Source organism: Euleptes europaea, chromosome 10, assembly GCF_029931775.1.
Source record: "Euleptes europaea isolate rEulEur1 chromosome 10, rEulEur1.hap1, whole genome shotgun sequence".
Taxonomy (NCBI): Eukaryota; Metazoa; Chordata; class Lepidosauria; order Squamata; family Sphaerodactylidae; genus Euleptes; species Euleptes europaea.
In genome coordinates this window covers 14,006,442-14,027,239 of record NC_079321.1, presented here as the reverse complement: position 1 = coordinate 14,027,239, position 20,798 = coordinate 14,006,442, and the positions used below count along the sequence as shown (strand labels likewise).

Genomic DNA, 20,798 nt, shown 5'->3' with positions numbered 1-20,798 from the left:
GCTCTCTTGCCTGCATGGCCGTACAGGAATTAGTTCCAAATAATGTCGGACCAGAAGGCCGGACCAGAACCAATGGGTTGAAATTAAATCAAAAGAGTTTCTGTCTAGACATTAGGAGGAATTTTCTAACCGTTAGAGTGGTTCCTCAGTGGAACAGGCTTCCTTGGGAGGTGGTGAACTCTCCTTCCCTGGAGGTTTTTAAGCAGAGGCTAGATGGCCATCTGTCAGCAATGCTGATTCTATGACTTTAGGCAGATCATGAGAAGGGAGGGCATCTTGGGCATCTTCTGGGCATGGAGTAGGCGTCACTGGGGATGTGGCGTGGGGGAGGTAGTTGTGAATTTCCTGAATTGTGCAGGGGGTTGGATTTGATGACCCTGGTGGTCCTTTCCAACTCTATGATTCTAGTGTGCAGCGCCGCATAAGTGTATAGGTCTGAGTTTTGCATCCATATGTCAAACTTGTTTTTCACTGTTTGTATAGCGTAGCATACCTAAACATCGTAACGCAGGAACCTGTCATTGTTCCCTGAAAGACAAAATATGATTTCTCCATAATCTGTTTCTAAAACATGTCTTCCTTTCTTCCAGCTGACCCCCATTATGTTGAATGGCTGTCGGAACGCCACAGATGTGGCATGAAATGCAGCAGAGCCATGGTGGATGTAGGAAAGTGGCCCATATTTACTCTGCTTTCACCTCAAGAAATAGCCACGATCCGGAAAGCGTGCGTGTTTGGAACTTCTGCCAATGAAGCTATATACATAACCCACAATGACGAGGTAAGATCAGCGAAGCCACATGAATGTGTTTTGAGTTGCCGGGTTGGAATAACTTAAGATTTGTTTGCATATCCAGTACGCTGAGCATCAACTTCCAGGTGAGCTGCGTATGTTCAGATGAAAGATGAAATGAAAGAACAGCTCCGATGGTCCCTGCAAGTTTTTTAAAAGACTTTTTTTTGGGGGGGGGGCTGTCATGTCACAGCTGACTTATGGAGACCCCCATAGAGTTTTCAAGGCACCATAGAGTTTACCATTACCTGCCCTGGTATTCCTTGGAGATCTCCCATCCAAATACTAGCCAGGGTCAGGGCTGAGAATGTATGACTGGCCCAAGGTCACCCAGCAAGTTTCCATGGCACGAGTGGGGATTCGAACGTGGGTTTCCCAGAGCCTAGTCCGACACTTTAACCGCTACACCAAGTTGGCTGTCCTTTAAAAGGTATGGGTTTCTTAAATCAATCCCCCCCCACACACACACACACTGGTTACCAACAGTGGCCTGTATTCAACAGCAAAGGATGTAAGTGCCCGTGCGTTTTCTTGAGGGGCAGAGATTTCTGCCATTTCTCCCCTGCTGCTGCTGCAGCAGCCCAAAATATTATTCCTGGGGGGGTCGTCACATCCTGAGGAACAGTGTAGCGAGGGGTCTGCAGGAGGAGTGGCAAATGGTGTAGAGCATGGTATAGTGGTTAAGAGCGGTGGTTTGGAGCGGTGGACTCTGATCTGGAGAGCTGGGTTTGTTTCCCCACTCCTCCACATGAAGCCGGCTGGGTGACCTTGGGCTAGTCACAGCTCTCTTAGAGCTCTCTCAGCCTCACCTACCTCACAGGGTGTCTGTTGTGGGGAGGGGAAGGTGATTGTAAGCCGGTTTGACTCTCCCTTAAGTGGTAGAGAAACAGGGTTACCGCATTATGTATTCCCAGTGATGTATTAAGAGTTTGAAACTATTATAAAAAATACTGTTCGCACTTTGTTTGGCCCCTTTAGCTGTGAAGATGTCTTCCAACCATTTTTTATCCGTGGCATCCAAAAACCCTTTTAAAGTGATGTTTTTTATAACATTTTCAAACTCTTAATATATCGCTGGGAATACATAATGCGGTAACCCCCAAAGTCAGCATATAAAAAACCAGTTCTTCTTCAGCAGAAATTGATATCCTTGAGAAAACCTAAGTGCTGTTAAGTGTATAGGTTGTGGTCGGAGACAGACCAGTGAGTCATCTGGATTCACCATTAAAAACCCAAGAGTATAAATATAACTGAAATATAAAAATAAAGTGAACAGAGCTTTTTAAAAAATATCTCTTTATCCCTCTGTCAGTCATGAAGTCTGTCAAGTGCATGTACTGAAATGTGGGCCGATTGTTCTTCTCCCCAGGTATTTGTGTTTGGACTTAACTGTAGCAATTGTCTGGGGACCGGAGATAACCAAAGCACCATTGCCCCAAAGAAAATTGAAGTTCTGTGTGGAAAGAAGATTCGCAGCCTCAGTTACGGGAGCGGACCACACGTAATACTTAGTACAGAAGGTAAGAAGGTTTTTTGCACTTGAGAAATGCTGATGTGCATTGTTTCCAGTCAGTATGATCTGAGAATGATTCGCCTTGGCTGAAGTTGTGATGAAAAAGCCTGCTCTCAGTAACGTTATTCTTATGCCAGCCAGTTCCAAGGTACCTCACCTGATCCAAATTCATGCTCAGCATATGAATGGCTAATCCTCTAAGACAAGGGTCCCCAACATTGTTGAGCCTGCAGGCCCCTTTGGACTTTGACACTAAGGTGGGCGCAGCCTCAAAATGGCTGCCACAGAACAGCTGCTGCAGAAGGTGGAGCCAGCCACAAAATGGCTGCCACAAAATGGCTGCTGCAGAAGTAGGGTTGCCAGCTCTGGGTTGGGAACTACCTGGAGATTTTGGAGGTGGAGCTTGGGAAGGGGAGGGTTTGGGGAGGGGAGGGACCCCTGCAGAATATAACACCTTAAAGTCCACCCTACGAAGCAGCAGTTTTCTCCAGGGAAACTGACCGTGGTCATCTGGAGATCAATTGTAATAGCGGGAGATCTCCAGGTGCCACCTGGAGGTTGGCAGCCTGTGCAGAAGGTGGAGCCAGCCACAAAATGGCTACCAGTCACGCAGTGAAGATCCTTATGCTGTGGTGGCAGCTGCTGCCAAAACAATGTTTTTAAATATCTGCACACCCAATGAGCTTTACAGTGGCCAGCCTTGGTGGGAAAAGCTTCACCTGGCCCTGCCCACTTTCTAAAAACAATTGGTGGACGCCAGGCTGGCACCACATTTGAGACACCTGCTCTAAGATCGTTCTGCAGAGCCTTGGGCGGCGGGGGCGTTGTATGAACTCACCCACTTTCCTATCCTGCCCCCACTGAGAGGAGCTTCATATTGAAGAGTAGATGTTGTCTCTTTCTTGTCCAACGATGACTGAAATGCGTCTTGAAATACTTAATGAGTAATGATTGTTCGAAAGTATACGCAGTGTTCTTGTGAGGGGGAAAGCTGGCTACTGTGTCAAGCGTCAAAGAAGAAGAGTTGATTTTTTTATACCCCACTTCTCTACCTTAAGGAGTCTCAAAGCGGCTTACCGTCACAAACCCTTCTCCTCCCCACAACAGGCGCCTTGTGTGGTAGGTGGGGCTGAGAGAGTTCTGAGAGAATCGTGACTGGCCCAAGATCACCCAGCAGGCTTCACGGGGAGGAGCGGGGAATCGAACCCAGTTCACCAGGTTACAGTCTGCTGCTCTCAACCACTACACCACTCTGGCTCTCCAGCTAGCTTCTACTGGGGTATGGAAATGGCTTTAGAAACTACTGCACCTTAACTAGCCACTTTAAGCGTGGAATGTAAATTAAGGGTGCATTTGGCAATTCTCCCCAGCTTGAAAGAGGGAAAGATTGTTTTGTGTGTGAAGTACCTTCATTGTCTCCCAGTCAGTATATACCCTGCTCACTCAAGTGGTCTGTGATTAGAATTTGGCATGCGGCGTTGGTTAAATAGAACAATGGCATTCAATTCAAACAATGCCTTTGGATGCTTTTTTCTTTAACACTTTGAACTTTCCTCTTCTGCTATTTTTTTAACCTGGTTCTGTTTTTGTTTGAGACTGGGATTCAAAATTTCTAGCTGCTTAAACTGCGGTAACCGTGAGTGCGTTTGTGGTTCTTGCATCCTGCTTAGATGGTGAAGTTTATGCCTGGGGGCACAATGGCTACAGCCAGCTTGGGAATGGCACCACCAACCAGGGCGTCGCCCCTATCCAAGTCTGTACCAACTTGCTGATTAAGAGAATAATTGAAGTCGCTTGCGGTTCCCATCACTCTATGGTCCTGTCGTCTGATGGAGATGTAAGTCCGTCTTGAAAAGTCTGAAAAAGACCTGCCTGTTTTATTCTGCCAAGTCTGTAGGTGTGGAGCTGCTTCGGAAAGCTGGACATAGCGTAGCCCTTAATCACTAGAGTGCATTTTCTTACTGACATGGCTGACTGAAACCTTATCTCAATGTGCAGCCTACTTCTTCACAACAAAATGTTTGCAAAGGGAATAGGCACTAGAGGCTATTGTTTAGGAAATCCTTCACTGTTGCAAATCTTTTGTGTTAAAATTGGAACTGTTCATGGGTAGATAGGAAGTTAGGCGACTGGCACGCCAGTAAAATAAATTTGATTTGATTTGAGGAGCAATAGCTGATAAATTTGCTGTAGTTCCTTGCACAGTTTGTGGGGCTCTTCTGGTACCCATGTCCAGAGGGCACCAAGCAAAAGCGTGGAGACTTACCACCATTCTTCATGGTATGTCAGGTCATAATGTGTAGCGTTACAGAGCACAGAAGTGTAACTATCCTTGTCAGAGAGGTTTGTCAAACAAACAGCAGGAGGGTGGGGGAAAGGCATCTGAATACAAAGCAAGCCTTCCTATTTCTAGACCACAAGCCTAAGGTTAAGATATGAAGGGGAAGAGCCCTTGATTCTTTCCTCCGGGCCCACCCAGGCCCACCTGTGAGCAGTGGTAAAGACAGCCATTTTCCCCTCAGCTGATTTTAGCCACCTAACAGGGTCTTAAAAAGAGCCCCGTGGCTCAGAGTGGTAAGCTGCCGTACTGCAGTCCCAAGCTCTCCCGACCTGAGTTCGATCTCGACGGATGTTGGTTTCAGGTAGCCGGCTCAAGGCTGACTCAGCCTTCCATCCTTCCAAGGTCGGTCAGATGAGGACCCAGCTTGCTGGGGGTAAAGTGTAGATGACTGGGGAAGGCACTGGCAAACCACCCCGTAGACAAAATCTGCCTAGGAAACGTCACCCCATGTGACATCACCTCATGGGTCAGGAATGACCTGGTGCTTGCACAGGGGACCTTTACCTTTTTAACAGGGTCTTCCCCATTCCATCCCCTTCTAGACCGTTCCTTTGATCCATTCATTTATAATATTTATGCCTCCTTTGTGCCTCGGACCTCAAGGCAGCACTGACCAGACCAAGACCTGCTTAGCTTCAGCTCGTTTGCTCCGTCTTCTGCCTTCCAGCCATTCACATAGCGGACAACGTATGGATTTGGGCTTCATCGTACAGCCCTGATGGGGTGAGGCTGGGCAGGCAGACAGGGCTGGGTTATCAGCAGTTTCCATTGAGATGTTATTTGGGATGGTAATGGCAGGTCTAATTGGCCTAAGTCAGTGGTGGCGAACCTATGTCACGTCGCCCCAGCAAAGTTTGCCTGAGTTTGTTCTTCCGGCTGAGGAGGCTGGGGACCAGCGGTGCCTTCTCAGCTCCTCTGGGAAGCGCCGGGCTCCTTCCCAGTGCCTTCTCCACAGTCGCCGGCTGCGCGCTCCGGAAGTGAAGACAACGACAAGCCTTCTGCCAAGGACTGGAAGAGGCGGAGCCGGGACGGGGCTGGACTGGGAGTGGGACGCCTGGGTGGCCATCTGGTTGGTGACTGCAGGGCAGGGGTGGGGGCTATGCTCCAGCTGCTTTCCTTCCCCCGCTCAGCTGCCCATGCAGGGTTGCCAACCTCCAGGTAGTAGCAGGAAATCTGCTATTTCAGTCACCTGGAGAAAATGGCAGCTTTGGCAATTGGACTCTATGGCATTGAAGTCCCTCCCCAAACCCCACCATCCTCAGGCTCCGCCCCAAAAACCTCCCGCAGGTGGCAAAGAGGGACCTAGCAACCCCTAGCCCCATGTGGACTTGTAGCTGTGTTGGCACTTCGCGTTAAATAAGTGGGTTTTGGGTTGCAGTTTGGGCACTCGGTCTCTAAAAGGTTCGCCATCACTGGCCTAAGTTGTTTACAGGGCACCACACTGAAGGCTTTTGGCTACTAGCAGTCTTCCCCCACCCCCATTTTTTTGCCATCAAGTCACAGCTGACTCATAGTGACCCCGTAGGGTTTTCAAGGCAAGAGATGTTCATAGGTTTGTCATTGCCTACTTCCGCATCCAATATTCCTTGGTTGTCTCCCATCCAAGTTCTAACCAGGGCTGACCCTGCTTAGCTTCTGAGATCTGATGAGATCAGGCTAGCCTGGGCCATCCAGGTCAAGGCAGCAGTAAAGATAGCCTCTGCTATATATTTTCATTATCATGTCAGCCCCCCTTAATTCAGAGGGATTTTTTGAAAATAATTGTATTTTTTTTTTAACTGATAAATGTGTGTCCGTGGCAGTGCTGTCATTGGGCCTTCTTGCAAAGAAGCTACCGGGAGCTATCCTCTGTAAAGCGAAGGGATCGCTAGACAAGCTGATCTTTATTTTCCCTCTGAAGTGTCCCGTCATGTCCTCTTCCGTCTTCTTCCTTTGTGAAAAGGTATTCGCCTGGGGCTACAATAACTGTGGCCAAGTTGGATCGGGCTCTACCGCCAACCAGCCAACTCCACGCAAAGTCTCCAACTGCCTGCAGACTAAAGTGGTGGTCAGCATTGCTTGTGGTCAAACCTCTTCCATGGCGGTAGTAGACAACGGTGAGGTAAGCACCACGCCATGGCCGTCCTGTGTCTGATTCTGTTTTAGACTCATAGAATCATAGAATTGGAATGGACCACCAGGGTCATCTAGTCCAACCCCCTGCACAATGCAGGAAATTCACAACTACCTCCCCACACCCCTAGTGGCCCCTACTCCATGCCCAGAAGATGGCCAAGATGCCCTCCCTCTCATGATCTGCCTAAGGTCACAGAATCAGCCTTGCTGACAGATGGCCATCTAGCCTCTGCTTAAAAACCTCCAGGGAAGGAGAGCTCACCACCTCCCGAGGAAGCCTGTTCCACCAAGAAACCAGGAGGTGGGCAATCAGAAGCGAAGGTCTCCTGTCTGTATGCTCACGACTGATTGGTCCATGAGTATTAAATAAACGACACTCGGTCTCCTTTCTGCGGCGTAAGTCCCAATTAAAAGAAAGACTGGTGAGGCAAAGAGCTTCTCTTTGGGGTTCTGTGCAAGCTCAGGGTCTCCCTTCAGCCGCAGTGCAGCCCATTCAAAATGTGGGGGTGCCTACGCTGATATGCAAACTGAGCAGCCCTAGCTGCAACGCAGATCAAACATGACCCAAGGCCATGCAACACCACACTGGGAAGCTCTTTGCCTTACGCTTGAATAGGCCAAAAGTTTGGGAGAGGCTAGAAGGGAACAGGAGGAAAACATTGGTTCATGTATCCAACAGGGTTAAAGGACCCTCTGGGGTCCATCTAGCCTCAGCGTTCTTTATGGAACATTTTGCTGCTCTCACCAGCTTCCGTTCTCTCTAAACTTCAGCTCTTCTATTTCTGTTATTATATTTTCTGTGGAAGAAATGCACACAGGTTAACTGTCTTCTTTCCTTGTTCAAGGTATACGGCTGGGGTTATAACGGCAACGGCCAGCTAGGTCTGGGAAACAATGGCAATCAGTTAACTCCGTGCCGAGTGGCAGCGCTTCAAGGGATGTGCGTGATGCAGGTGAGTAGGACAAGTCCTGCCAATCTCCTGGCTTCTTTTGAGCTTTCCGTCTGGTTTCAAGGGTAAAGCCAACGCTGGACAAGTGGCTCAGAACGAAAGCTTCCGGGTGACTGCCGCAGCTGTTGATTCTGTCACACTCTCGTCTTGGCAGCTTTTCCAGCTCCGGGGAATAGCTGTGCTGTTTCGAACATCAGAAGAGCCCCGCTGGATCGGACCAGTGGTCTGTTTAGTCCAGTGTCCTGTCTCACACAGCAGCCAGACTGATCGTCGTCCCTTCTGGATTTAGCAGTGCAGCAAAGAAGCACAGCAGCAGCAGTTAGTAATTAGTACAGACTCTGGGAGAGGCTCACCGTTCTAAGGGCCCTGAGAGCCAGTGTGGTGTAGTGGTTAAGAGCAGTAGTTTGGAGCAGTGGACTCTGATCTGGAGAACCGGGTTTGATTCCCCACTCCACATGAGCGGCAGGCGGTAATCTGCTGAACCGGGTTGGCTTCCCCACTCCTACATGTGAAGCCAACTGGGTGACCTTGGGCCAGTCACAGCTCTCTTAGAGCTCTCTCAGCCCCACCTACCTCACAGGGAGGGGAAGGGAAGGCGATTGTAAGCCAGTTTGATTCTCCCTTAAGTGGCAGAGAAAGTCGGCACATAAAAACCAACTCTTCTTCTATGGCCAGAGTGGACAGCCTAGTGCTTGAATCTCTTGTCACATTTTACTGTATCCTGGAGTGCTTTTTGAAGAGACTAGGAAATGCATGTTGCCGAAGTTGCAGCTAACAGAAGGTTAGACCGGCACAGTGGCTTGGAGTGGGATGGGAGACTTCTGTATCAGGGTCTGGGAGGCCCTTGGTAGGAAACATGGAGTTGCATGACAGCAGCACAGGTGGCAGGGGGCCCAGTACACCCGAGAGATCCTTGTCTACAGCGAAGGATTGTGAGCATTATACCTGTGTGTGTAAAGTGCCATCAAGTTGCAGCCTACGGTGACCCTGTAGGGTTTTCAAGGCAAGAGATGAGCAGAGCTGGTTTGCCATTGCCTGCCTCTGTGTAGTAACCCTGGACTTCCTTGGTGGTCTCCCATCCAAGCTTCTGAGATCTGATGACATCAGGCTAACTTGGGCCGTCCAGGTCAGGGGAAGCATTATATATACCAGGGGTGTCGAACTCAATTGTTATGAGGGCTGGATATGACATAGATGCCACTTGGTCAGGCCAGGCCTCGCCAGCCCAGATTGAGAATGGGGGGTGGTGGCTGCCTGCTGCTCGCGAGCCGGATAAGAGCTCTCAAGGGGCTGGATCCGGCCTGCGGGCCTTATGTTTAGCACCCCTGATATATACCGCTTATATAAAACACATAACAGTGTGTATTGATTTAGTTGTAGTTTTATTCCTTGCGCCTGATACAAAACGTCACAGCTATGAATTCTATGTGAATACTCCAAGCATTCTTCTACACGAATACAGGGAACAGTTTCTAAGTAATATAAATTTATTCATAATGAAAATCTGAATTACCAAAGTGAGAGTTCTGTTTTGTCTACTATAATGAATATTACTTTGACGCACACAGAACTTACTCAGATTGCTCAAGGAGAGAGGATAGAATAAAATACGAATGAATAACCAGTATCCTCAACTGTCCATGAAAATGCTGAGCGGCTGGCGTAGCTTAACTTAAAGCAGCAGTAGCAGCATCATCAATTCAAGGATAAAATGTTAAATGAGCTTTTATAACCACAGCTCTTAATGAATTCTCAGTTGTTTTTGAGCATGCGTTGTCCCAAACAGCATGGTGTAGTGGTTAAGAGCTGTGGACTCTGATCTGGAGAACCGGGTTTGATTCCCCACTCCTCCACATGAGCAGCGGACACTAATCTGGTGAACTGGATTTGTTCCTTACTCCTCCACCTGAAGCCAGCTGGGTGACCTTGGGCTCGTCACAGCTCTCTCAGCCCCACCGACCTCACAGGGTGTTTGTTGTGTGGAGGGGAAGGGAAGGTGATTGTAAGCCGGTTTGATTCTTCCTTAAGTGGTAGAAAAAGTCGGCACATAAAAACCAACTCTTCTTCTTCATCAGCATTTGCTCATGAACAAAACTTGTGTGTGCTGTATTGATATTCTCCTGGCAACTAATAGTACGCTGGTTCCCTTGCATTGTCTTTTTGTTTTCCCTTCACATCCAGCTTGGAGTGAACAGCAGTATGTTTTTCTTTGGCAAATGTGTTCTTGCAGATTGCCTGCGGCTACGCACACACGCTGACCCTCACGGACGAGGGCTTGCTTTACGCCTGGGGTGCGAACACTTACGGGCAGCTGGGGACCGGCAACAAGAGCAACCAGCTGAGCCCGGTCCAGATCATGATGGAGAAGGAGAGGTAAAGGCTGGTGCAGTGGAGCTTGGGAGAGCCGGGTGGCAGGAGTTTGAAAACGAGGCCCTTTTAGAGCCTCGGTAGGCCAGCCGCTGGACTAGAAAGGAGGACACGGGGTTAAATTGTGGAACTCCCTGCCCCAGGATGTGGTGATGGCTGCCAACTCGGAAGGCTTTAAGAAGGGAGTGGACATGTTCATGGAGGAGAGGGCTATCCATGGCTACTAGTCAAAATGAGTACTAGTCATGATGCATACCTATTCTCTCCAGGATCCATCCAAGTACTTCATTTGTAACATAATTTAGAGAATGCCCGTGAAAATCCAAAACACTTATATTCTTTCATTCAAATCATCCATTTCTTCCTCACATACTTATATTCTGTGAAACTTTTTTCAAGATCCAGTAGAAGACACTGTTGAAGTATCAAAGAGGTCCCCTTACAAACCTTCCCATATACCCTTATGTGGACAGTTCTGGGCAGTCTTTACAGTAGTGGCAATATCCTGTCTTCTGAAAAACAATCTTCTTATTTACAGAACATGGTGCCTTGCTAGGGCTGGTCTCCCAAGGCAAAGAGCTCCGAAGGTTTTGTTGACCCTGTCAATTCTTGCTGTCGGGCCCTTATCTCTAGGAAGAACTTTCACAAGGTCATGTTTTTTCCATTGACTAAAATCCCATCTTTCTTCAAGACGGGTTCCATCTGCACCTGGACGCTTCAGGTTTCAGGAGGTGGGGGGGGCACTTTGCCCAGGGCGACATTAACAGAAGTGTCTTGGTTATCACCGCCATTTCTTTCCCCATCAGCCATTCGGTACCTGGGTAGTCTTGACTTCTAGTCGAAGCTTGACGCCTTTCTGCCTGACACTTGAGTCAGGAGACGGGTGCTTATTGTGAGAGCCTGGCTGAGAGTCACATCCAGTCTTCTAACGCTCGAACCTCTCCTGTTTGTGAAGGAGGAATTTTCAAGGACACCAGTCCAAAGGAAAAGAATCCTGCTGGGCAAGTTAGACTGGGGGCTTTCACACATGCTGCATAATGCACTTTCCACCCACTTTGCAACTGGATTTGAACCGACAAAATCCACTTGCGAATGATCACTAAAGTGGATGGAAAGTGTATTATTTAGTCAGTGTGAACCTCAAACATGTCTGGGGCCAAAGCTTTTTTCCAGGGAATAATTTTGATAGAGAGGCACATGAGCATGTTGAATTTATATGCCTTGATAGTGTGCGTAGTATGTGCATAGGGGGGTTCCTTTGTCTGTTGACATTAACTAGATCTTTATCAACTTAGTCCTTTAAAAGGGATCCTTAAATATGAGAGAAAAACATAGCACTGAATTTGCAGGAAGGGGACTTGTGACCCTTTCAAGCCAGACTCCCTCTCCCTGGGCTGGGTGCTCCAAGTATGGTGAAGGGTCAGCTCTCAGCAGTTGGTTCATGCATTACTATGTTGCACTAATTTTATGCACTAGGGTTCATGAACTAGTTTTATTTTGTGCATTGTAATGACCAGAATAGGAGCCCCGTGGCACTGAGTGGTAAGCTGCAGTACTGCAGTCAAAAGCTCTGCTCACGACCTGAGTTTGATCCCGACGGAATTTGGTTTCAGGCAGCCGGCTCAAGGTTGACTCAGCCTTCCATCTTTCCGAGGTCGGTAAAATGAGTACCCGACTTGCTTGGGGGTAAAGGGAAGATGACTGGGGAAGGCGATGGCAAACTACCCCGTAAACAAAGTCTGCCTAGGAAACGTCAGGATGTGACGTCACCCCATGGGTCAGGAATGACCCGGTGCTTGCACAGGGGACCTTTACCATTAATGACCAGAGTACAGAGCTCTGAGCTTTGGGGATAAGGAAGAGGGGGTTCTGAGGACCCCTCCAGGGCAGTCCTTCTTGTTCTACTATTGGCTAGCTGGCACTCTTCCTTAAACACATGTATTCTTCTAATCTGAGGGAGCCTTCCTTTAACTTAAGCGAGTGTGGTGTAGTGGTTGAGTGTGGTGCAACGTGGAGTAGTGGTTTGGAGCGGTGGACTCTGATCTGGAGAACTGGGTTTGATTCTCCACTCCTCCACCTGAAGCCAGCTGGGTTACCTTGGGCCAGTCACAGCTCTCTCAGCCCAACCTACCTCACAGGGTGTCTGTTGTGGGGAGGGGAAGGTGGTTGTAAGCCAGTTTGATTCTTCCTTAAGTGGTGGAGAAAGTCGGCATATATAAAAACCAACTCTTCTTCCAGTTGATGAAGGCCTCTTAGCCTGGAGGAAGGCTTGGAGTTCCGTTCAGGGGAACAACAGGGTACAGGCAAGAGTCGGTTTTGTAAATGCCTGGTGTCAGCTATCAATTGACGTAGGTGCCCTCTGGCTCCCTTTCCCTTCGCAGGATCGTAGAGATCGCAGCCTGCCACTCGGCCCACACGTCCGCTGCCAAGACGCAAAGCGGCCAGGTGTACATGTGGGGACAGTGCCGGGGGCAGTCGGTGGTTCTCCCGCATGCCACCCATTTCTCGTGCACAGATGACGTCTTCGCCTGCTTTTCCACTCCGGCTGTGATGTGGCGCCTTCTCTCATTAGGTGAGGGGTGTGTGTGGAAATTGCAGGTATCTTGTCCTCACGGATTGGGCTGGGGGCAGAGAGCTTTCAGGGCACGGGGGGGGGGGGTAGCGGCGCCTCCCAAAGGGTGTCTGTTTGAGGCTTCCGATTGTGAGAAGGCTGTTCCGTCGTGTAGTTCTGCTCGTTCCCGTTGGGACCGTCCCTCCCCCTGCCCCTGCTTGTGTTTTCCTTCGCACTAGATCATGTCCTTGAAATCCAGATCTCCGAACCCCGGGCATTCATTCCAAAAGGTGTCAGTGACGGTTGATACAGCACAGAGGGGCCAGGTGGGGATTGTGCATTGAGAACAGAATCATAAAATGATAAGAGTTGGAAGGGACTCCACCAGAGTCATCTAGTTCAACCCCTGCACAATGCAGGGAATTCACAACTACTTCCCCCCTACTCCCTGCCCAAAAGATGGCAAAAACGCACACATACAAACCCACAAAAAACTGCAGGATCCCTGGCCTATCTGGCCTGGAGGAAAATTGCTTCCTGACCCCAAAGTGGCAATCAGCACTACCCTGGACGTGCAACAAAGGGCCACGAGAGCCGAACACTGATGCAGACCTTCCTGCCCTCCCTCTCATCATCTGCCTAAGTTCATAGAACCAGCATTGCTGACAGATGGCCATCTAGCCTCTGCTTAAAAACCTCCAGGGAAGAAGCACTTACCACCTCCAGAGGAAGCCTGTTCCACTGAGGAACCGCTCTAACTGTTAGAAAATTCTTCCTAATGTTTAGAGGGAAACTGTTTTGATTTAATTTCAGTCCGTTGGTTCTGGTCCGATCTTCTGGGGCAACAGAAAACAACTCTGCTCGCTCCTCTATATGACAGCCCTTGACTTGAAGATGGCTATCATATCACCTCCCAGTCATCTCCAGACTAAACATCCCCAGCTCCTTCAACCCTCCCTCCGCCCACCGCTCTCCTATCAGCTATGTAGGATGGTCCATCTTGCAAGGATGTTGTAAGGGGCGGCCAAATTGAAAGGACTTTCTCGCCATGGTTTACTTTGCTCGAAGAACTCAAGTGTGGAAAGGGCTCTTCTCTCCTCCCCTATGTATTAACTTAGATCACCAGTCAGTTTTTTCATGGAGCAGAGACACGAAGGTGCTGTTGTGGAGCCACCAGACGTGGTGGTGGTCAGGCGTCGAGTCCCTTTGGGGGGGGGGGTGTGCAAAATTTCAAGAGGACGATGTTTAATCTTCACAGAGCACGAGGACTACTTAACGGTGGCGGAGTCTCTGAAGAGGGAGTTCGATAGTCCGGAAACCTCGGATCTGAAGTTCAGAGTAGACGGGAAATTCATCTACGTGCATAAAGCCGTTCTGAAAATCAGGTACCATTTGGGTTGCTGAGTCCTACCCTCAGTGAGCACCCCTGCGACTGGTTGGATATTACAGCTCTGAAAGATAATAAACGAGAGCGGTGGCAGTTTTGTAGGGGCTGGATATCGAGAGGGGCGGGGAGATGGGGAATGCTGGCCTCAGATGCCAGAACAATTCCAGCAGCTAGCCAGGACCATCAAACATTCAGTGACTGTTCCGAGAGCCAGCGTGGTATAGTTGTTAAGAGCGTGGTTCTCCAGATCAGAGTCCACCGCTCCGAACCACCTCTCTTAACTACTACACCACGCTGGCTCGGTGGACTCTGATCTTGAGAACCGGGTTTGATTCCACATTCCTCCACAGGAGCGGTGGATGCTAATCTGGTGAACCGGTTTGGTTTCCCCACTCCTCCACATGAAGCCAGCTGGGTGACCTTGGGCTAGTCACAGCTCTCTTAGAGCTCTCTCAGCCTCACCTACCTCACAGGGTGTCTGTTGTGGGGAGGGGAAGGGAAGGTGATTGTAAGCCGGTTTGAGTCTCCCTTAAGTGGCAGAGAAAGTCGGCATATAAAAACCAACTCTTCTTCTTCTCAAGTATGTATTGTGCAGAATCTGAAGTTTTGTTTGACCAGCCGAAGAATCTGACGTTGTAAGCTATCTTGACGTTCCTAGAATGTTCATACTCTTTCTTATTGCAGATGTGAGCACTTCCGTACCATGTTCCAATCATACTGGAATGAAGACATGAAGGAGGTGATAGAAATAGACCAGTTTTCCTACCCGGTGTACCGTGCCTTTCTTGAGTACCTATATACAGACAGCGTTGATCTGTCACCTGAAGATGCTATAGGTAGCCCTTGGGCTTTTTGCTGCGTTATCCGGGGGGAAGGAGATCTCCCAGGGGAATAATGACTACAAAAAGCAGAAGGGTGTGTGGGTGTGTGTGGAAAGAGGTGGGCACATCCTAGGGTTGCCAACCTCCATGTGGGGCCTGGAGATCTTCTGGGATTACAACTGATCTGCAGACCACAGAGTTCAGCTCCCCTGGAGAAAATGGCAGGTTTGGAAGCTGGACTCTATGGTATCACATCCTTGCTGAGGATCCTCCTCCAAATCTCTAGAAATTTCCCATCATGGAATTGGCAACCCTAGTACATCCACAGCAGCAGTCTGCCCGGGGGGGGGGGGGGCACTTTAGGCTAGTAGGTCATAATGTTAGGGTTTACCTGCTGTGAGGTGCAATTTGTTTTTTGTCTGTTTACCTGGGGAAAGAGGGAAGAGGACCATGTGCAAGTATCTTAGTAGCTTTGTGATCCTTCAATGGAACTCCTGGCTTTTCAGCCCCCGTCACAGACATGAGTACTGAAATGACTCGTGTATTGCGAAGCAAAGAAAGGTCCGCAGTACCATTGTAAGTCAGCCTTTTCTCCAGGGCCATCTATTGAATTGATGACTCAGTGCGAGCACTTAAGGCGGCCCTTCTGTCTTCAGAGCCCAACTGAACAGGACTTCCAAGCGGCGCGTGTCGGTTCAGCCTAGCTTGGGGGGTAGGGACAGCTTGCTTCAGGCAAACTCAGGGATGCATCATTTTCAAACGACAGCCTGAACAAATTAAAGTGCATTTAAATGGAGAGCAGAGAGAGCACTTGATCCACAGCCCCTGGTTTGGCTATATTCCTGTGCCCCTTCCATTGGCATTCGGAGGGCTGTGCCTCCCTCGAGCTCTCTTCTGCCCTGGACGAGGCCCCTGCTCACGCCTGCCAGCCTGACGGGAGCTTTGCTGCGGCACTTCAGAGGCAGGAGGACAGACAACTGACATCAGTCCTCTTGTTTTCAGGGCTTCTGGATTTGGCTACCTCCTACTGCGAGAACAGGCTGAAGAAACTGTGCCAGCATCTCATCAAAAGAGGGATCACGGTGGAGAATGCCTTCTCACTGCTCTCCGCAGCTGTCCGCTACGACGCAGAGGTAAACTAAAAAAAACAAAAAAAAAACAACACACTTTCTCACTCCGTTAGCAGTCTCGGAGCACTAGGACCAGCCACTCCACTCAAGAAAACTTTTCTGAGTGCAAAACATGGTCGGGGCTTTCCCAGTATAAGAAATGGGATCCTGAACAAAGCAGGGGATGTGTTCAGTGGCAGCAGAGACTCCTCCTGTCAGCGGAGGGGATTTCATCTGAGCTGGGGCAAAGCAGAGCAAGGCGTTTGGCTTTGCTGCCTAGCGCACGGTTACTTGTGAATGTCCTTCTGCTTAAATGCAGACGTTTCCATCTGACTGAATGTCCCTTCAGAGTGAATGGGGTGGGGGGAGGATGCATGCGGGTTTTGGTTCTTGAATCCTGTGTGAAGGTAAATGGAGAAGGAAGAGATGCTAATGGGTAGCCGGAAGAGGGAGGGAGGGAGAGGCAGGCTGAGCAGGAGGGCTGCTCTGTGGGCAAGCAGCACAGGCCGATGTAAGGGGAAGGTTACAAAGAGAGACGTCGTAAGCAAAGTGTAAGTAAGGATGTGTCACTGGCAACCAAGATCCAAGTTTATTCATGCTATCGTATTCCCCATTACTATGTATGGGTGTGAAAGCTGGACAATGAAGAAGGCTGATAGGCAGAAAGTAGTTTCCTCTGAAATGTGGTGTTGAAGAAGAATGTTATGGATACCGTGGACAACTAAAAAAAACCCAATTCAGTGGGATCAAATGAAGCCTGAACTGACCCTAGAAGCTAAAATGATTAAACTGAGGTTGTTGTACTTTGGTCACATGACGGGAAGGCAAGAGTCACTGGAAAAGATGATCATGCTAGGGAAAGTTGAGGGCAGCAGGAAAAGAGGAAGACCCAACAAGAGATGGATTGACTCAATAAAGGAAGCCACAGCCCTCAGTTTGCAAGACCTGAGCAAGGATGTTAAAAACAGGACGTTTTGGAGGACATTGATTCATAGGGTCGCCATGAGTCGGAAGCGACTCGACAGCACTTAACACGCAAACAATAAGCAAGGATTCCGTTTATAGGTTTTTATAATCCATAATCTTTTAGCTCACTACACTTCCACATAAGCCTGTTTTTCTCAGAAGCGGTCTGAATCTTAAATTGTGCTTGGCAATTGCCTGAGCAAAACTGGGCTTACTTTCAGTCCACTCCCCTTCTAACTTTGTTTGCTTTCTCTTTCAATTACGCTCGGCCACAGTGGCATGGCATAGCCCAATCTTGGAAGCAAAGCAGGGTCTGTACTTGGATGGGAGCCCACCAAGGAAGGCTCTGCAGAGAAAAAAGATGGCAAACCACTCTGCTTCTCACTTGCCATGAAAGCCCCTTGCCGGGGTCGCCATAAGTCGGCTGCGACTTGACAGCGCGTACATTCATATATACTTTATCACATATCAGTCGGGTGTAGTCCCTGACACCAGATTGGAATGCAAAATGATCTCTGTGATTAGCTTGCTTCTTGCCATTCAGTTTCCACACTAGAACATTCTGGAAAGGTGCTGGTGTGCCAGAGTCAATTTGTTCAGCAAATGGATTGCAGTGTGCTGTGTCAGCACAAGGAGTAACTTCAAAGTGACCTCCATAAAGCGTCCGTGACATGCAGCGGTGGTGGAAAGTGCCATCACGTCACAGCTGACTTACGACGACCCTGTAGGATTTTCTAGGCAAGAGACATTTGGAGGTGGTTTCGCCATTGCATGCTTCCACATGAGCTGCGAGAGTTCTGAGAGAACTGTGACTGGCCCAGGGTCACCCAGCAGGCTTCATGTGGAGGAGTGGGGAATCGAACCTGGTTCTCCAGATTAGAGTCAGCTGCTTTTAACCACTACGCCACGCTGGCTCTTGTAACATGCAGACAGCATGGTGTGGTGGTTAAGAGCGGTGGACTCTAATCTGGAGAACTGGGTTTGATTCCCCACTCCTCCACATGAGCAGTGGACTCTAATCTGGTTAACCGGGTTGGTTTCCCCACGTGAAGCCAGCTGGGTGACCTTGGCCTAGTCACAATTCTCTCTGAACTTTCTTAGCCCCACCTTCCTCACAAGGTGCCTGTTGGGAGAGGAAGGGAAAGAGATTGTAAGCCGGTTTGATTGTCCTTAAAAGGTAGAGAAAGTCGTCATATAAAAACCAACTCTTCTTCTAAATCTCCACTGTATCTTCAACACAGTGAACCATTATGTGTTTTTTAATGGTTTGCATCCCACTAGATCTGGGAGCAAAGCAGAGTTTGCAGAGTGGGACTTTCTCAGTTCCCCTTCCAGATTTATTCTGGGATGTCAGCAGACATTCCTGAACCACATAGAGGCACAGGGGGGTCTGCATTGGGAGAATTGCAAAAATTGTACCCCTGGACTGCAGAGTAGCAGTTTCTGGCCCTGGAAATAAGCAGGTGGATACCAGCAGACACATGTTCCTTTTGAACTCAGTTTCTGCGTGACTTACTCATTCATGTTATTCTAGAGTATAATAGTATTTATTTTCTTGTTGACGACTGCCCATAGTACTGCAGATTTATTTTGCATCTTATTTTGCCTCTGGCTACCTAGCTGTTCGCTTAAAAACAGGGTTTTTTTTCCTGCTGGACTTTTAAAATGTACTATCCATCATGAATACAAACATTTGTTTTTCCTGTTATCCAAACTTGGAATAAAAACAACCTGTGATATCTATGTGCTGTATGTTGTAGTCTTATTTTGTTTTGCTGTTTAGCCCAAAGCCTGAAATTTTCAAAGACAAAAAAAAGCTGAAAATTGAAGTGATAAAACAGCCACCCTTTTTTCGTAAAGCAAAACCTAGTGTGCAAAATGCATCGCCTCCTCCCAAATCTCTTCCTTCAGATGCATGACCCAGATGAAGAAAAACTTCTGGGTCTAATTCCCAGATCTACCCGTTTGCCCTAAAAAACTAACTTATTGTTCCAATGAGGAACTATTTGTCCCAACTGATAACCTTTAAGTAGTGCTGCGATTGCAACATCTGTATGAAAACACTGATTTGCTTGGTTTTTAAAACTTTAGATAACTGAAGCTAATAAAAAGGCTTTTTTTTTGTTTTGTGTCTAGGACTTAGAAGAATTCTGCTTTAAGTTTTGTGTCAATCACTTGACAGAAGTTACCCAGACTACAGCCTTTTGGCAGATGGATGGGTCTCTGCTAAAGGAATTCATTGCTAAAGCCAGTAAATGCGGAGCCTTTAAGAACTGAAAGATGTAGCTATATCTTGGTATGGATGAAGCAGCCGTAGCTGGCGTGGTGACTTCACACAGTGTGTGTCTCCGCAGAACATAAGCATTTTCTCTTGCCTTGTATCAGTGAGTTACAGGACATACCGAATAAAAATCACTCTTCCAGTAGCCGTGATTTGAGAGGACCGCCAACGAAAGCAGTGAAGATTGGACAGCTCTTGGCTGCTTCTGTTCTCTTGAACAAACATACAATAGTGGAAGGAGCTGGTGTGAGGTCTTCACAGGGACGAGTCTTCTGGGAACATCTTGGGTTTGCTCAATAGGTTTGGGCCTATTGAAACAGACTTCGGATGAGCTTTTTCAGGACATTTGTACGTTCACTGGCTGCGGAGACATCCGGCACAAACATGCATGACCAAATGGAATTGAGAGGGACAAAGTTTTTTTTTTGCCTTGTGTGTGTAAAATGCAACTGTACCTTCTTCCAGCTGCATTTGTGTATTTGAAGGAAGCTGCTGGAAAGGACTTGTATATATTGACATCTGTGGGGGGGATGTGTATTTATCTCAATGGAACTTTGTAATTGCAAAAAAAAAAAAAAGTGGACAAATTCTACTACACTGTTTCCTAATTTAATTTGCTTTGCCTGCCACCCCATCACATAATCTGTCAAATTACACATGGGATTGGGAGGGGGGAATAGGAGCAACCCTGGCTCTATTTGGGGTGTTTTAACAGGGTGTCGAGAAGCAGATAACTGGAAAAGTGCTGTGTACTGAAATTGTGAGTTCCTTGCAATAAAAAATAGGTTTTGCTAATTGGTGCATCAAATTCTTTTAGGAAGGGATGGAGATTGATAAGGGAAGGAGATGTTTCTGTGTCAGCTGGATTTGGGAATAAGTCGCTGAAGAGCTTAATGTTAAATCAGCAATGATTAGAATGGAAAGACCTGACTGCCTAATAAAGTGGACGCCGAGCATATAAATTTAGAATCAGAGGACAAGTAACAAATCTTACTACTACCGCATGTAAAGATATTTTATAAAGGTCAGACAAGGGAAGTTGTCGCGGGCTTGCACCATGCAAAACAGCTGGGCATGCTTGGTTTACATACTAACGATACATATGCCTTGTGGATATTTTGCAGCCATGCAAATAAAGCACTGCTTTTGCCTAAGTAACAGAAGATTCGGGGAGGCACTGGGGGAGGGGGGAGGTAGTTCGGAATTTCCTGCATTGTGCAGGGGGTAGGACTCGATACCCTGGTGGTCCTTTCCAACGCTTTGATTCTACCTTGTGCCTGACTCATCTTTAAACTGGGCCTGGCTTCAAGCTACGCATTCTTTTTCTGGAAGAGGAGTTGTTTTTTGCCTATTTTTCTCTACCTTTGAAGGAGAATCAGACCGGTTTACAATCTCCTTCTCTTCCTCTCCCCACAACAGACACCTTGTGGGGTGGGTGAGGCTGAGAGTTCAGAGAACTGTGACTAGCCCAAGGTCACCCAGCTGGCTTCATGTGGAGGAGTGGGGAAACAAACCTGGTTCACCAGATTAGAGTCCACCACTCTTAACCGCTACACCACACTGGCTCCTGCATATACTTATGGCAGCTCAATAAAGTTAGTGCA

At 48.2% G+C, this 20,798-nt stretch overlaps 1 protein-coding gene across 1 annotated transcript; it reads left to right on the top strand.

The window, feature by feature from the left end:
• The first annotated feature begins 610 nt into the window (after positions 1–610).
• RCBTB1 (RCC1 and BTB domain containing protein 1) lies at positions 611–19,239 on the top strand. The gene is made up of 11 exons (XM_056856252.1): positions 611–781; positions 2,163–2,313; positions 3,977–4,143; positions 6,590–6,748; positions 7,608–7,715; positions 9,943–10,085; positions 12,461–12,651; positions 13,889–14,015; positions 14,702–14,853; positions 15,841–15,971; positions 19,050–19,239. Exons 1-11 carry the CDS (start codon positions 638–640, stop codon positions 19,188–19,190), a joined length of 1,614 nt encoding a protein of 537 aa, XP_056712230.1. The 5' UTR covers positions 611–637; the 3' UTR covers positions 19,191–19,239.
• The last annotated feature ends 1,559 nt before the right edge of the window (positions 19,240–20,798 follow it).

Excerpts from the sequence above, each read along its gene's own strand:
- RCBTB1 (XM_056856252.1), top strand. The coding sequence starts at position 638 with ATGAAATGCAGCAGAGCCATGGTGGATGTAGGAAAGTGGCCCATATTT. Across the intron at positions 782-2,162 it reads ACATAACCCACAATGACGAG|GTATTTGTGTTTGGACTTAA; the intron begins GTAAGATCAGCG and ends TCTTCTCCCCAG. Across the intron at positions 4,144-6,589 it reads TCCTGTCGTCTGATGGAGAT|GTATTCGCCTGGGGCTACAA; the intron begins GTAAGTCCGTCT and ends CTTTGTGAAAAG.